This window comes from Diabrotica virgifera, chromosome 2, assembly GCF_917563875.1.
Source record: "Diabrotica virgifera virgifera chromosome 2, PGI_DIABVI_V3a".
Taxonomy (NCBI): domain Eukaryota; kingdom Metazoa; phylum Arthropoda; class Insecta; order Coleoptera; family Chrysomelidae; genus Diabrotica; species Diabrotica virgifera.
This window is the reverse complement of record NC_065444.1, coordinates 222,804,832-222,822,480: the sequence shown is the minus strand read 5'-3', so window position 1 is coordinate 222,822,480 and position 17,649 is coordinate 222,804,832. Positions and strand designations below refer to the sequence as shown.

At 32.6% G+C, this 17,649-nt stretch overlaps 1 protein-coding gene and 1 long non-coding RNA gene across 3 annotated transcripts; both read right to left on the bottom strand.

Annotated features, from left to right (window-relative positions):
• Positions 1 to 6,749: 6,749 nt before the first annotated feature.
• On the bottom strand, positions 6,750 to 7,646 carry LOC126880420 (uncharacterized). The gene is made up of 2 exons (XR_007696585.1): positions 7,272 to 7,646; positions 6,750 to 7,099 (listed from the first exon to the last, which is right to left on the bottom strand). It is a non-coding gene; the product is annotated as an uncharacterized LOC126880420 (long non-coding RNA).
• A 3,837-nt stretch (positions 7,647 to 11,483) lies between these two features.
• On the bottom strand, positions 11,484 to 17,409 carry LOC126880419 (succinate dehydrogenase [ubiquinone] cytochrome b small subunit, mitochondrial). Of its 2 annotated transcripts, none has more exons than XM_050644267.1 (4): positions 17,225 to 17,409; positions 17,093 to 17,166; positions 16,758 to 17,031; positions 11,484 to 11,760 (listed from the first exon to the last, which is right to left on the bottom strand). In XM_050644267.1, the coding sequence occupies exons 2-4, from the start codon at positions 17,133 to 17,135 to the stop codon at positions 11,577 to 11,579; spliced, it is 501 nt and encodes a 166-aa protein (XP_050500224.1). In that variant the 5' UTR covers positions 17,136 to 17,166; positions 17,225 to 17,409; the 3' UTR covers positions 11,484 to 11,576. The 2 variants fall into 2 exon arrangements, with proteins under 2 accessions (XP_050500224.1, XP_050500225.1); XM_050644268.1 differs by having other exon boundaries at positions 17,267 to 17,285.
• Between the last annotated feature and the right edge of the window lie 240 nt (positions 17,410 to 17,649).

Below are 17,649 nucleotides of genomic sequence, written 5' to 3'. Positions count from 1 at the left end.
TCAAAGAGGCATTTTTTGGATTTTTACCGTTAAAAAGAAAAAAAGCAGTTGATCTAAGTAACGAATTTGTCAAGAAGCTTTAAATTTATGGTTTAGACACAGGTTTAATACAACTCACTAAGTCAAAATTTACATGTTTTGAGATCTTTAGGTACCTACATATTTTACTAAAGTAAAATAAAATAATTACTAAAGTAAAATAAGATATGTAAAGATCTCTAATGCCTGGTTGCACCAACAGATCTTAAGCTCCAGCTTAGCTAAGCTCTACTTATAGATATGGCCTCCTTGAGTATCACTTACGTTGCACCATAATTTTAGATTCTTACCTTATTATCAATTATATCTATTTTTATATTATGGTATTCTTATTGTAATATACACTCTGGACCAAAATTAACCGGCCACCTTAAAAATGGGTCATTTTTGATGTCTTATATATCTCGTAAACCTGTTGTCCGATTTAAGTGATTTTTTTAGTATGATATAGCCTTATTCCTTGAAAATAGCGTTATAATAATATTGTTGCTAAACAGGTAAATTTTCATTGTATACCGGGTGCACGAATTAAACTGTGTTTTTTGCTTAAAGTTTGCATCACCCTGTGGAATATTCTAGCATTTATAAAATATTGAAATTAAAACCTAACTGTAGCCTCATGTTTTTTCAACATTCTGTTTTTTTATTCATTCGCTTATGTTGGCTAATAAAAAAGTTAGGTAGTTTAACAACTAGCCATGTTTTTCATCAATACAGACGATTTAACTCACCAGCAAAATTAACCCCACCACCTTTATTATTGTTTTGTTTACATTTCCTGTGACATTTTGTTTCCTAAATTTGTGTCATCAAAGGATTTTTGACATACAGTCGTTGTATGACATTGTTGCAAAATCTGTTTCCGTGTTAACAACAATTCTTAAACAATCCCTGTAATTTTATATCATTGTTAGCGAATATTGTTTAAGTTGAAATTTTAGTGCTGTTTTATTGTTTGAAAAATGCCACTCGTTCGTTAGGACACTGGCTTTAGTTGATGCTGGTTACAGTCAACGTCATATCGCTCGTACACTCGATGTACCCAGAACTACGGTACAAGATGCCATTAGACGATTTCGGGAGACAGGATCATACAACAGCAGACCAGGTCAGCCAGGTCAAGGCCGACAACGATGCACTTCATTTCGAGATGACCGCTTCATTGTCGCCAAAGTATTGAGAAATCGCTTTTGCACCGTTTCTGAAGCTCATAGGTCTCTTCTTGAGGTGAAAAACGTTAGTGTGAGTAGACAAACGATTAGAAGAAGACTGTCCGAAATAAACTTGGGGCTTTCCGTCCAGCTTGCGCACCACTACTGCTCCCACAACACCGTAGGGAGAGAATATGCTAACTTTGCGCGAGAATATGCTACCTAACTGGACTCTGGCAGAATGGAAGCATATACCTCTGATGAGAGCAGAATAACCCTAACAGGTCCAGATGGACGCCAACGTGTCTATAGGCGTCAAAATGAAAGGTTTGCTCCATGCGCTTCTAACCGAAACAGTGGCTTACCGAGGAGGGTCAATAATGATTTGGGGAGGTATTTCTTACGAAGCGCGTACTGATCTTGTTGTGTTCGGTAGAGGCAGTGTGAATGCCCAAGTATACGTGCAAGAAGTTCTCCAAGACCATGTTATGCCTTTTGCACCATTCATTGGTGATAACTTCAGACTACTGCATGACAATGCACGTTGCCATGCAGCAATATCTACCCGTGAGTACCTTAATGAGGTCGGGATTCAAGTTCTACCACGGCCAGCGCACATTCCCGATCGTAACCCAATTGAGCATATCTGGGACAACCTTAAAAGACGGGTAAGAGCGAGAGTACCAGCCCCTGCATCATTTGAAGAGCTGAAGACAGCTGCGGTAGAGGAGTGGCACAATATCCCCCAATCTGATATCCAGGATATCATGAATGGATTGCCAAACCGGCTCCAAGAAGTCCTAAGGGCTAGAGGCGGCAACACCCATTATTAATACCCAATTTTTTTTTCAATTAGACTTTGATTTCCAAAATATTGTTAATTTGAATTTTCTTCTGAGATTTTATTCATTAGATTTTTGCTGTAACAATCAACTTTTTTTCAAAAAGATTATTTTTTCTCTTCCGCGGAGGTAGTTTTCACCGTATCCTTCATAAAATGTGGTCCAAGGTTAAAAATTTCTGCAAATTAACAGAAATGTGGGCGGTTAATTTTGTCGGTGAGTTTATTTATTACTTTAAAACCGGTTAAGATATGCACATGAAATTTGGTGGGTTTTAAGACGAAGTTATTGCACATTTTTTGGCATACAATTAAGCATTTAATATTCACCATTGGCGCGCATACGGGTATTATGATGGCTCATATTACCCGTATGCGCGCCAATGGTGAAATATTACATTCTTAATTGTATGTCAAAAAATATGCAATAACTACGTCATAATACTCACCAAATTGTATTTGCATATCTCAACCGGTTTTAAAACAATAAATAAATCGTCAGTTTGTCAGAAAATTTTTAACACCCCCTATCTCAGAAACGAAGCATTTGCGGACATAAGTTTATAAAGCAAACTGTCATTATTTTTTCATGCAGAATTACCCCTTAAATTTTGCCAAAATTTTTTAAAAACACCCTGTATTGATAAAACACATGTCTAGGTGTTGAAGCACCTAACTTTTTTATTATCCAACATAAGCGAATCAGTCAAAAAACAAAATGTTGAGAAAGCATGAGGCTACAGTTAGGATTTAATCTCAGTATTCTACAAATGCTAGAATATTCCACAGGGTGATGCAAACTTCAAGAAAAAAACACAGTTTGATTCGTACAGCCGGTATACAATGAAAATTTACCTGTTTAGCAACAACATTGTTACAGCTATATTGCTAAAGAATAAGGCTGTAACACATTATAAAAATCACTTAAATCGGACAACAGGTTTAGGAGATATAAGACATCAAAAATGACCTATTTTTAAGGTGGTCGGTTAATTTTGGTCCAGAGTGTATTATAATTATATTATATTAATTCTCATGATATTCTCGACTTAAGCTTAAGATCTGTTGGTGCAACCGGGCATAAGGGCCGTTTGCACCGACCATATTAAGGCTAGCTTAAGATTAAGGCCCGCTTAAAAGTAAATATTTTCGTTGCATAGTATGTCAAACTCGATTTAAACCTCACTTAATTTAAGCCGTCAAATTCGGCGGCTTAAAAAAACTTAAATTAAGTGAGGTTTAAATCGAGTTTGACATACTAGGTATGCAACGAAAATATGGGGAGAGATTAAATATCCAGCACGCAACCGCACTGTTGCCAGATTTACATCTTTAGCGGGAAGTTTAAAATTTGACAGTTGTGTTTTCTCGAATCCGAATCTTAACCTTACTTTTACAGGTGATTATGTGTATGTAAATAAATTGAAACAAGTCTTGTTTGTATATACTGTTATTATTTAAAACTCTAAATAATTTATGTTAGTCTTTTAACAAAAATGAAGCTCAAAAAACTACACTTGTTTACAGTGCAAATGATTTTTTAATGGCAAGAGGGATTTAGGATTTCATTTGCAGGAAAAACATGGGCAACCTACCCAGTTGGTAAAATTGCAATTCAAAAACTCTTTAGGTAAGTATGGGTAACCTCCGCATTATTATTTATTTTTTAAGTATTAAGGTTGATATCAAAGGTAGTTTTATGTAGGTAGATACTAGATACAAGTAAGCTAAAAGTAGTATAACTTCCCATATAATCACCTGTTATGTTTTTGTAGATTTTACTGTCTGGATGGCACAGGAAGAGAAACAAAATAATGTTCTGTACTGCAGTCACAGGAGTACATAGTAGAGATATAATAAAAAAGCTGTTCAACATCACCGGACACCATTTAATTTTTAGAAAATGAAAAGTCTTCAGGTTGAATGCGATCTGTAGTATTGCTACATAATGAATGTGTTTAGATATGGTATTTTTTATTGAATAATCTATACAGGCCCAACTAAATGAATGTATACATATATTGCAGAAAGTGCATTTAATGGAGCAGCAAGTTTTTTTTGTGTTTCAATGAGGTATTCAGTTTTTTCTTTTAGTATATACACATTATCTTGTAAAATAGCAAGCTAATACAGTTCGATATCTAGACATTATAGAGCTTTCAACAGGTTTACCTTTTTTAAGCTTTATAATTCTTTCGACAGTTTTATTTCTTAAATAAACAATAACAACTGATGTTTCAATGGCCATATTATTGGTATTAATTCCATAACCCTTCCTATAACAATAGTCCCATTGTTGGAAGTTATTGCACTAGTTCTGCTGGAAATACTTACCAAAGTTGTATGTATCTGCATCATTCATCAGAAATTTCATTAAGATTTACTTGCCATGCCCTCTCTATGTACCAGGGACATAACAGTCTAGTAGGAACAGAAAACATTACGTTCAGGCATTGTAAAAAGTGTTATGTCTGACATGAAAATATTTGACTATATAATACCAGAACGCTCATGTATTTTTTCAAAAAAAGTGGGTAAATAAAAGTATCTTTTCTATTTGAACATAAGAAAACAATGGGAAATTCATACTGTCATAAGTTCAAAGTGATAGGAAATGAGCCCATGAGTTCCATAAATTGCGATTTACCAAACTTAATTAATATTTCCTTTTGCACAGCATTCATGGAAATACTTAAGACAAAAATCATTATTGTTAAATTCGGGATGATTATCAATTAGTATGCCCTGTTGGTTGTAAAATAATATTGGACATGACCCAGTCTGTAAGCATTCAATTACCCATAAATGAACACTGGTTGCGCCTACATCCATCTTTCAAATCAATGTCATAGGAGTGTTTAATGTTCGTGTTATCTTGTCTTGTAAGTAAATCAGCTCTCAATAATATTTAAAAAATGGACTAGTGGTAACATTTTTGTTTTAAATTATATTGTGTATATGCAAATATTTTACTTACATTTTTGAATATGCCCATAATGTGTTTTAAAATAATAAATGTTACTGCACAACAATCAGTTTGAATATTTTTAGATATGTACTAGTATTTGATTAGTACACGAAATGCAGCAGACATGTTCTCTCTTCTATCTTAAGAGCTGATTTAATCTCTACTTGTATCTGTAAAGTTTATCATTTTTCCCATAGCCAATTTTAACACTCCCGGTTCCTCAACGTCTATATCCAAACCTGTTACAATCACATTATCATATTTCTCTTCTCGTTCTCTAGGTAATCTAGTCTAGTAATTAATTCTCGAACTGTCTTGTTTGTATTAAATATCTTAATTATGTACTTATTTTATTTTTATAATGAAAATTAATAAATTAACCATATGCAGCACAGCAAACAAATGTTTTCGGAAATATATTTATAAGAATTTAATTGCCTCTTTTTTGTATAGGTATGACATATTAAGTAAAAACTACTACATTTATTAATATAATATTTATTATTATACATAAGTAAAAACTATTTTTATAGCTAGGAATTACTTTATTAAATGGTCTTAAACCTGTTCATAAATTTTGTTACTATATTTTTTAATTCCGATTATAACAATAATAACTTTTTAGTTTAGATTTAGGTCAAAGTGTGTAATGTCATGTTTTATGTATTTTTTAACCCTAACACATTTGTATGTAGCAAATCATATTTGTTATTCTTATCTTATTTTAATTATATTCATTTAAGTTTTGATTTAATGAAATAAACCTATCAGTCAAAAAACTGTTGTTTAGTTGTGTACACCCAAAAACTAGCTTGAGGTAATACAGACGTCAATTGAATATGACAAATCCACGTCATAAAGACGTCTTTCTATGGTCAAAATGTCAGCCTAAAGACGTCATTTATTATGTCTTATGTCACAAAATTACCACAATAAAACGTTAAATATAAAATTGCTCAATTTAATGTCATTCAAGTTCCATGTGATGTATAGGGTTTTTCATCAACAGTCATTTGTTTCGGCTTCTGTCAGATTTCATATAATCCGTGTATAATATTAATATACACAGATTATACGAAATGTGACAGAAGCCCGAAACAAGTACAATCGATGAAAAGCCCAATTGATGGCAAATTGGTTATTAAACCTGACATTTCGGTCATGTTTATGTCACCGATCAATTAAGACTAAAAAAACACCTCATTTAGATGTTACTCTGTTTGCTGGTCAGTTAGATGATTTGAAATACATGGATTACTGAATTTTAAAAAAGTTAAGAAAAGGTAAACTATGGAAGCACTGGGTAAAGAAGAAAGATGCATTAAATATAATAAAAAAAGACAACCTATGACAATAAAACATTAACATCAAAATTGTTAACCTTTATTCTGCTCATACTTAACATAATCTTCCTAGTTGAAGTCCACATACTGTGTATTAAAACTTAAAGCCACTTTGTGGGCGTTTTTGGCATATTTTAATAATTGTTTTTAATAGTAAAATGTATTAACAAAATAGATATAAAATTATTATTATTAACACATTCATGAACACGCTTCGCCTGTAGCCACGTCTTCTTATACTGCTACCTATATCTTCTTATTCTTACTTGCTTTGGCTTTCAATATAAACCACAATAATACCACCATTCATTTTTAAGTATATTATATATGTACCTATATTATGTAAGAAAATAGAATTTACCTAATAACTCACCTCGTCCCCAGGTAAAGTAAAGGTGCTACACCACTTAAATGTTTTTTCATTCTTATTTATTTTGTAACTTTAGCCAGAAGTTATATGATGGGAATTATTCATACAATACATATTAATACTATTAAAACTAATACCTATTAATATTATAAATAATTATTTAATACTAAAATAAAGAAAAATGTCTATCTATACTACATTAATTGAGACAACATTTTCACTTTTCTTTTTGCAGGATCCTTGGGATTTTAAAGCTCTTCTCTATCTTGTTTTGTACAATAATTGTTTGAGAATGGCATACATACATAATAAGATGTTTCATGTTCTTGTACTCCTGTGACTGAATATTATTTTGTTTCTCTTTCTGTGACATCCACACAGTAAAATCTACAAAAACAGAACAGGTGATTACATGGGAAGTTATACCAGTCTATATTCATTGGTTATACTACTTATAGCTTACATTTATCTAGTATCTACCTACATAAAACTACCTTTGATATCAATATCAACCTTAATACCCAAAAAAATTAATAATAATGTGGAAGTTGTTCCATACCTACAAATTTTACCAACTGGGTAGGTTGCCCATGTTTTTCCTGCAAATTAAATCGTAAATCCCTATTATTGCCATTAATTTGCACTGTAAACAAGTATATCTCTTTTGAGTTTAATTCTTTTCAAAAGACTAACATAACGAGTTTTAAATTATAACATAGCATATTTTAGTACATTACTTGGTTCAATTTATTTACTTTGTACATAATCAAATCACCTGTAAAGTAAGGTTAAGATTCGGAATCAAAAAAATACAACTGTCAAATTTTAAACCAACTGACATTAGATATTTTAAAATTCCCGCTAAAAGAAAAGAAGTAAATCTGGCAACAGTGCGGTTGCGTGCTGGATATTTAATCTCTCCCCGAAAATATGTATCTACTTTAAGCGGGCCTTAATCGTAAGCTAGCCGTAATATAGTCGGTGCAAACGGCCCTAAAACATGTAAATTTTGACTTAGTGAGTTGTTGCACCAAGCCCACGTTATGAAGTGCCGTCACGTGCCGTTCACAGGGATAGGTACGATAATACAGTTGTTATGAGCGGCGTACATGGAGGCATACAAGCCATTATTAAAGCAAAAAACAAAAAGGCCATTGAAGTTGGATATATTGATCATTTATTTATGTGGTCAGCACTCTTTTGCACAAAATAACATTTTTTGGAACTGTAGAGGCAATTTTACATTTTTTTCTGCTTCCACTAGCTGCTGGGAAGTACTTATTAAACACAGCAAAGCATCTGCTGAACTACTTTCCACAACGCATTCTAGTGCTCCCATGCTGCAGTTAAAATATTGGCAGAATATTTCATTTGCCATAGTGAAATTCAGGAATTATATATGTCATCAACAAAAAAATTTATGCACCAGACCATAGCCACTTTTACTTTACAAGCCATGAAGAGAAAAAGGCAACGTCGCAATTGATGACGTCGGTAGTCTGACTTTCGGACTACCGCTTTCGAAACTACGATTTTAAAGTACAAATTCTGGTAAAATTTATTGTATTTTTTGAGTCGAACAAGAAAATATTATTAATTAGAAGTTTGTACAAAATAATATTAAAAGTAATTCCTTGTAAGTAACGTTTATTATACAAAAAAAAACCAATAACAAGAATATAAACGGGATTCATTTTTTTCGAATCCTAAGAAAACTAATAAGTATTTTTCAAAAATTTAAACGCAGAATGAAAGATTACGTTAGGACCGAGGGCTGAAAGTCCCTGAAAACTTCTACGTTTATTTTAATAAGTTACAGGGGTGAAAAACTAAGAAAATTTAGTGTGATTTTTAGTTTCAAATATGTCATTAAAAAAACTTTTTATTCATTCTAAGGGACTTTTGGCCCTCGGTAATAAAGTAATCTTTCATTCTGCGTTTAAATTTTTCAAAAATACTTATTAGTTTTCTCAGGATTCGAAAAAAATGATTACATTTAAAATACAGGCGTCAAAATTTTGCATTTTATTTCTTTCCACTTAAAGTTTGCCGCACTTATTTAGAAACACCCTGAATTGATAAAGAACAAATCTAGTTGTTAAACATAAGCGAATTAATCAAAAAAAACAGAATGTTAAGAAAACCGGAGTCTAGTTGGGTTTTAATTTCAGTATTTTATAAATGCCCTGTACACCATAAAAATTTAACTGGTTAGCAACAATATTATTACAGCGGTATTGTAAAAGAATTAGGCTATAACATATTAAAATAATCACTTAAATCTGCCAACAGGTTTAGGAAATATAAGGCATTAAAAATGACAAAATTTTTAAGTGGACGGATTTCTATATGCACGCAAGTTTATATAAAAATATATTATATTGAACTAAAATCATCTTAATAACATACCTTTTAATGTTCTTTATAATTTGGAGCACGAAATATTGTAAAATATTTCAGTTTCTCTGTAAATACAGTGAAAATTATTTAAAAACAAATGAGAACTGTCAGAATTAATCGGTCTACCAATAGATGTTGCCAAATTTCAACTTCATGGCTTGTTAAGTAAAGGTGGCTATGACCAGACATAGACATATAATAGGGCTTTTCATCGATTGTCATTTGTTTCGAGCTTCTGTCATGTGTCACATAACATTTAATATATCTACGTCATACGTCTTTAGTTTGTATATGGTTTGTATCATTGGTATATACCAATAACGTACGACGTGGATATATTAATATTATGTGACACATGACAGAAGCTCGAAACAAATGACTGTGAATGAAAAGCCCTATAGACTGCGCGCTGCTATCTTAAATGGGTGACGATTGCGACAGAGATAAATAAGCCTGATAGGTGGGAAGGCTTACGACTGGGAAGAATAAGACTCCTCTTATTCTAATCAGAGTAGTTCATCCAATCGGCGACAGTGGGAAAATGACGTGATTGATAAACCCAACGTCATTGGATAAACCCCGTCGATTAGAAAGACTTTCCACCTAATAGGCTCATTTATCTGTTGTGTTATATGCCTATTACACCAGAGGTGCTGCACCCAACCTTATGCCCGCTGTGTGTAATTTCACATTTCTTTGTTATCTTTTCTTTTGGAATGAAGTACTAAGAGAAATTTTTGTCAGATTTAATTGCAAAGTAAAGGCATAACCGTTGATCAATAATCGACCAAAATAGGACTTTAATTTACCTATATTGAAGAAAAACATGGTCATATTATAGATGAAGCAATATAGATTTTGCCGCGAAAAAATATGAGGACGAAAACATTCCTACCAAAAAACGAATTCTACATCAAAAACGAAAGATGATGAGTTAGCTAATCATTGACATAATGAGCATACTTTGGGAGGGTGTGATATTTTTTCAAGTTCTCCACCCTCTTGTATAGTTGGATTTTGGAATGTCATCTTCGTTTTCCAGTGCCGATGTTATCTTCCTTTGCTTCGCTAGTGGCTACATTCATCGTAACTTTAATTTTTGGGCCACTGGTAATTTTGCTTTCGGCTCTGATATCGTTTGCATAAAATTTGATATTTCTTCTTCAATTTTTGGCATTTTCAATTTGGTATTGTTTATTCGTAGCTTCCTTAAAAGGTATCATTTTCATCTTTCAGATAGTTTTGTTGTGGTAATAAGGGAATTATAGTGATTACCTGTTGCATTTGTGTGTTATTTAGTTACTCTTCTTGTACCTAAGAGATTTCCACTTTCTCGTGTTCCTCTGGTCGCCATAACCGCCTTGGTCGTTTTATCTTCTTCAATTGTTTAGATTTTGTTTGCTCTGGTCTTGCTTAGTATAATTTTTCACTTCATATATGGTTCAGTATCGTACCTACAGTTTACTCACATAAGCTATGCAGGATATGTAAACATTAGTTGACAGCGATATCGTCATCAGCAACATAGAAATGGCTATTTCGTTCAATTTTTGGATAATAGTTACTTGCATTATCGCGTAAATTACTCATTAATTTAATTAAAAGCATTATTTTTTCACTATGTATTCAGTGATTACAATAATTTATATACTATACAATAAACACTAATAATCAAGAAAATAGAAAGAGTGATAAGTGATTTTAATAATATACCTACTGTTACTATGGAACAAGCAGATATATTTTGAACATCTTTAACAACTAAAATCGTTGTTTACCTGCTTTGCATCGCTTATTGAAATTTAGATTATCACTAGATATTGTCTTCTGTCTTATTGTTGTTTGTGTGCTATTTGAGCGGTTTATGTTATCCGCACAGTTGCTCGATTGTTTTAAGTTTTAGCAAAAAAATGGCTGAACAATATTTATTATATTCCTTTTAATGATGTAATTTTAGAATTTCATTTGTAAGATTTTATGCCCAATACTGTTACGTCTTTTTTCGTGTTATTAATAATTGTTTCCCCATCTGTAGTTTAGTGATAAGATAGCCTACCTTTGGATTCAAGGGGCGTGAGTTCGAATCTCAGCTGGTTAGGATCTTTTTCAAATAGTTTCTATCCTGTGAGATCGGTAGTCACCGGAAGGACCGCAGACGTTCCGATACAAGTAGCGTCTCTTTATAAAGACAATGAAGTCGACTTTTCAAAGTAACAAGACATTTACTTAACACACATAACCACATACTACACTAGGTATTTGATTGTGAAATCAACTGTACCATGCAAATGGCCGTTAGTTGTCGAGACATTAAGCCAAATAAAAAAAATTGTTAATACAATAATTTTTACTGTTAAATTAATTAACCAGATTTTAAAAAGAAACTTTATATATTATTTATTATTAAATACTGTAATATACATTAAATATAAAGTTAACAAAAAAGGTGCATTGCATTTATTCTTTATTTCTTAATCTTCCAGAAATCTCTAACAGCGTTACCAATACCGGCGGAGTGGTGATTATAATACAAAAGTCCTCCTAAAGTGGAAATTGAAAGAAAGTACAACAAAGCAAGAGTCACTTTTGGTAGAACGGGTCCAACGACGATTGGTCTTACATAATCCACCACACAAGCTTCCAATCCCCTAAAAAATTAAAACATTATTATACAGGGTGTCCCAAAAGTAGCGGGAAGGTCGAATATTTCGTGAAATAAACATTGGATCGAAAAACTGAAAAACATTTGTTCAATATTTTTCAAAAATCTATCGAATGACACCAAAAACAACCATCCCTGCACTCCCTATAGGTGGGGTGTCATCATCATCAATGGTACTACAGCCCTATGAAAGAGCCTCGACCTTCCCAAGTCTATTACGCCGTCAGTCCTATCCATTGCCAACCGTTGCCAGTTTGCCGCGCCTATTTTTTTCCCATCCTCATCTACACCATCTTTCCATCTAAGTTTTGGCCTACCCCTATTTCTACTTCCCACAGGTTGTGACATAAGGATTCTTCTAGGAGGGTTGTTATGCTGTGATCTTGCTAGATGTCCTGCATATCTTAGTCGTCCTATTCTTATAAGAGATACTATGTCTTTTCCACCAAATATATGTTTATATCTGTGGTATACCTCGTAGTTGTAGGTGGGGTGTAGGTAACTTTAAAATCTTGAATGTGAACCCCATTTTTTGCAGATTTGCATTCCTTACATAAAAATAAGAAACTTTTATTCGAGATATTTTTCGAATGTTGATAGATGGAGTGGAAATATTATTAATTTCAAAAGACAAAAACTGAGTAAATAGTACATGTGATGAGAGGATAAAAATACTCATTATTACAACTTATTATTCAAGAGAAAATTCGAGGAAAGCGAAATGTGAGAAGAAGAAGAAGAATATCCTGGCTTATGAACTTGAGGGAATAGTTTGAATGCAGTAGCGCAGAACTAGACGTGTATGTGTAAAAATATCAGATGATTCCATTTAAGTTTGGTTGAGTACTCAACCAAACATTTTTCTCAAATTTGTTGTCATTGGGCAATAGCCACTCGAGCCCTGCGGACTCTCGTGTCTATTGCCAGACAACAAATTTTCGAAACACTGTCGCATTATTGTCAATTTATTCTCACTCTCCTGTGATATTATACCCGATTATTTCATTAATTAAAGCGGTAATTTTTGATAATATCCCATCGTCAAGTTTATTACGTCAGATGCCCTTCGTTGCTACGAAAAATACATTCAGTGACATTAATGACAATTATTATTAATGTTTTAAAAATTATTAAAGTGATGACTTTCAACCGTCAAATATTTATAACAACTGTGTGTTTAATTGTACAAATTTGTACTTACATAAATAAATTACAATAAAATTTTGGTTTTGAACAGTTTTATTCATGAAATAATCGCAACAAATTGCACTCGATCTCTAAAATGAATATAGAATTTTTGCCCTCGTGACACTTTGACATAATTTCAAAGTGTCACTCGGGAAAAATTCGATAATTTTTGAGCTCTTGTGCAATTACTACTGATTATTTCATTCATAGGAGATTCTGACCAATAGAAAGCTACAGAAATCTGAATTAAATCGATAATTTTTGATAATTGCCCGTCGTTAAGTATATTACGTCAGATGCCCTTCGTTGCTACGAAAAAATACATTCAGTGACATTAATGACAATTAATGTTTTAAAAATTATAAAAGTGATACTTTCAATCATCAAATATTTATAAAAACTTTGTGTGTAATTGTACTAATTTGTACTTACATAAATAAATTACAATAAAATTTTGGTTTTGAACAGTTTTATTCATGAAATAATCGCAGCAAATTGCACTCGATCTCTAAAATTATTATCTAATTGTTTCCCTTGTGCCACTTTAACATAATTTCACTCCCCTTCTGGTCGTGGAATTAAAACTGTCAACTAACAGTTTTACTTTATGTTATTAGAGTGGATAGACAATAACAAAAAAATGCTGCTTAACTGCTCCTTATTCTATATGCAAAGTAATTTTAATTATTCTACATGATTAATTAACCTAACCTTAAGCCTTTGAATGCTGATTATGTCTAAGAATGGCATACCATTACTAGTATGCCATCTGAAGATGAAGTAATTCCATGGCCATCTCGACCAAAAGCCAACAATGTAAATGCAGGGATAAATCAAGTTAGCACCCAGACTGCGTTAGGTATATTTTGCCAGCAATGAAAGGGTTAAATGAGTTTATACTTAAGGGCTCCAGTAGATGTTTGGCCAACTAGTTAGACCAATGAGTTGAGCGAAGTAAGAAGTGTTTATACATTGGTTGAATTGATGAGTCTGCATTGGCCCTTTGATATCTACATGAAAAACCCACAATATTTGCTTTACTAATGTTGGGCACCAACCCCGAAGTTAAGCCAAGTGGTTCTGTACTTGTTGGCCAAACCTGTACTAGGGACATAGTATATTGTTTTTATTTGCAGTCAGTACCTATAAAGCACTCCTTGATTGACTATCATAAAAACATGATGGCTGATCTATTTAAAAGAATTGACAAAAGAGCTTTTATTAAATAATATTAATTCAAATTATGTGATAATACTGGACAATGCATATCACTACACCAAAATTCTATATACAGTAGACTCGCGATTATCCGAGTCTCGGTTATCCGAGCCCCTTGGTTAACCGAGGCAAAAGTCATAACTGGTGAGTTACAACTTTCAACCTTGGCGCAACATCGCCGCCTCAAAAACAGGAATGGAGCTTACGCAAAAATCAGTCAAATATGTTTTTAAACAGTAATATTGATAAGATAAATGTTTTTATCTTTTATAGACAGTAAAAGTTATTAGTTTTGTGATTAAAATATCCACAGTTATGGTTATTTACGTGTTTTTCTATCAACATAACCAATCTCAGTGTTAACCGAGTTTTTCCATATCCGAGGTAGTCACGGTCCCAGATACCTTGGATAATCGTGAGTCTACTGTACCAGCACCAAGAAGAAAGACATAGGATATGGAAAACAAAGACATGGAAATATATACCTAGAAGATGAACTAGAAAACATTTTTGTAAGTAGGTATGTATCATTGTAAATATTATAGAACTATACACTTTTATTTTCCAGAGCTCTATTCAATTTTTCTCTTTTAGATGAACATTAAAACTTCAATTCAGTTTAGTTTTTCATAAGTATTTGAGAAAAAAAAACTCTTTTATGAAACTAACAAACATTTATGTCCAGATTTTGGAAAAAATAAGTATTTTATCTAACATCACAATATTAAAGATAGATTGGAATAGATATCTTGATAATTATTGTGTACATTGTAAATTCGAGGCCACAGTTTGTTCAGAATAACGTCAATAAGATATCATTTAAGACAAAATAGTCTCGAGACTGCACTCACAAATGTATAATATGGGTCTAAGAAGAGAACTCTCCAAGACAAGACTTGTCACCCAGACAGTGCTTGTCAAAGTGGACATGCTTATTTACGATATCGAGATCTAATCTCCAGTCTTCTGCCTATGCCAGAAGAGCTGAGATTAGTCTCAGGTTAGTGTTTAGTGAAAAAGTAAAAATTGACTTGTAAATGTTAACCACAAGTTATACAGGAACCGTGAAGAAAATGAGTGTGTATGATGAGTTTTCAATCAAATTTAATAATTATGACGCAAAATGAAATACAAAGAAAGTGACACAATTTAAGTCTATATTCTCTTAATTCTGGTGTTTTACTAAATCTAAAGGCAGTCTAAATTGCATAGCAGACATTTGAATAAAATTTTTGAATTGCTTTGCATCCTCCAAACAAAACTCATCTGCGAGAGCTTAACAGGCTCCCAAGTGAGTTCGATGATCTACCCATTTTCTCATCCAACACTTCTTTTTTTCTTTACCTTCTATTTCGTTTTTGCACAATCTTATAGGCAATTAGGTATAAAAACTAGTCTAGTGCCTGACACGATTGAAGAACGAAAATATGTATATGCATGATGAAGTAACAGTGGGCTGTGTGTTGACTCTAGTCAACACAGAATTCTCTTGGCCTCAAGACTAAAGTCACCAATGAGTCTCCCATGCCGATCTCAAATGTGTGTGTGTGTGTGTGTTCACAAAGAGGGGATGGCATTAGATAAACTTTTTGCCACAGATATTTGAAAGTTGAAGATGTCATATTAAATTTTTATTTTAGAATCTTTCAAGAAATTGTATGATAATATCATTAATAGTTTTGATGTTGAAGCTTAATTGGTGTGAAATATTCAGCGGTAAACTTATTCTGCTCCTGAAGTCTAGCAATTAATGCTTTCGTATGGTGTGGTGTTTATTAAGTTTACAATTAAAGATTATATGATTTAAATCTGCAGTAGAGTAGTTATCACATGAACAGAGAGAGAGTTGATATGCATTCCTATTTTAGCTAAATGTGCAGGAAAATTGCCATGGTTTAATCTTAAGTGACTTAGGGATTATCGAGTAACATGATAATCAAATATATGTAGGATATTTTTGCGGAAGTTGTGGGTATATGTAAGTGTATGGATTCCTTGAAGTTTGTATAAACTTGAGCCAAATAGTTTCCCATTTCTTTCTTAATTTTTTATGCAATTCTGGAATATAATCGCTGGAGATTGTTAAATCTACTATTTCATTTAAAGTTGCTGAATTCTTTGCCATTTCATCCACTATCTCATTTTCTTTGATTCCGGCATGCCCTTTTACCCAGATAAAGACCAAGTCACTGCTATTATTTTTAAATCGAGCGATTGTCTTTTTAATATGGCATAACAACTCACTGTTGTGTTTTTTGGTTATTGGTTGCGATATTGCCTCAAGAGCAGATAAAGAATCTGATAGTATAACCGTGTCTCCAAAGTTCTGTTCAACCGTGTAAGTTAGAGCTCTTTCAATAGCATAAAGTTCGGTAGTAAAGATAGATGTAAATTTAGGTAGTCTAAAATAATGACCACTTTTTATATTAGAAACATAAGAAACGATCTCAAATGGATAACACCTTGAGTCTAATCCAGAGATTTTCTCTCAAGTGGACAGTTAGATCAATATATAATATGGTAGATATATTTAAAACATTCAAAGGTAAACTCATTAATATAAAAAAAAATAATTACCAATGGAAATGAGCTACAGTGGCGATAGCAAAAATGTCATTCAGAGCAGTATTAGGGGATATAAAAACTAGTGGGGTGATTCCCAAAAGGGCAATTGATACAGCCCTTTCTATTGGCCATAGCTTGCTGTGATCAGCAGACATATTCCTTTTCACATAGCTAGCCAAATTAATTCTTGGTAAAATATTCAAATTTTTATTGGCTCCAGTAGTAAGTTGTGTGAATGACTTCCTTGAGTTTATAGCGATGGCAGTCTTGAAAATATTTGGGGATGCTAAAAGGAATCAAATTATGTAATAAAAACTGGTTTTATTTATACCTAATAAATAACATACCTTGAATTCTAGTCGAATTTCTCAAAATTATTGCTAAAGCCATTGTAGACTAAGCTGATGTTAGTTGGTTACGTCTAAAATTTAAAAATAATGAGTGTAATTTAAAATGTATTAATGAGAAAATGTTTTTACAAGGTTTTAAAAATCCATCACAAAACTCTGTTCTTGACGTACCCTGTTTCCTGTTCTTACTTTTAGAATGACATTTGACGGTACACGTACAAAATACTGATAAAAAGAGACACTAAACTTGAAATGACATGTATAGAGTTGACATGAGTTAACCAATAAACATAGCTACGCCCAGTGGCAGCTCGTAATTGAGTTCGGAGGGGGACAACGACTATAATCAAAAAGGCCTTTTTATGGCCTTTTTGATGGAAATTTGATACGATTGTAATAACGATCTAAAATAGTATAACTTTCGAGTAGTTAGGTGTGAAAAAATGTTATTAAAAAAGAAGTCGATCTTCTTTTAAGTGAAAAAAGGGAGACGTGTGTTGGTTGAATGAAAAAGTATGTAAAAGAGGAAGAATGTAAAAGTCTAAGTTGACAGT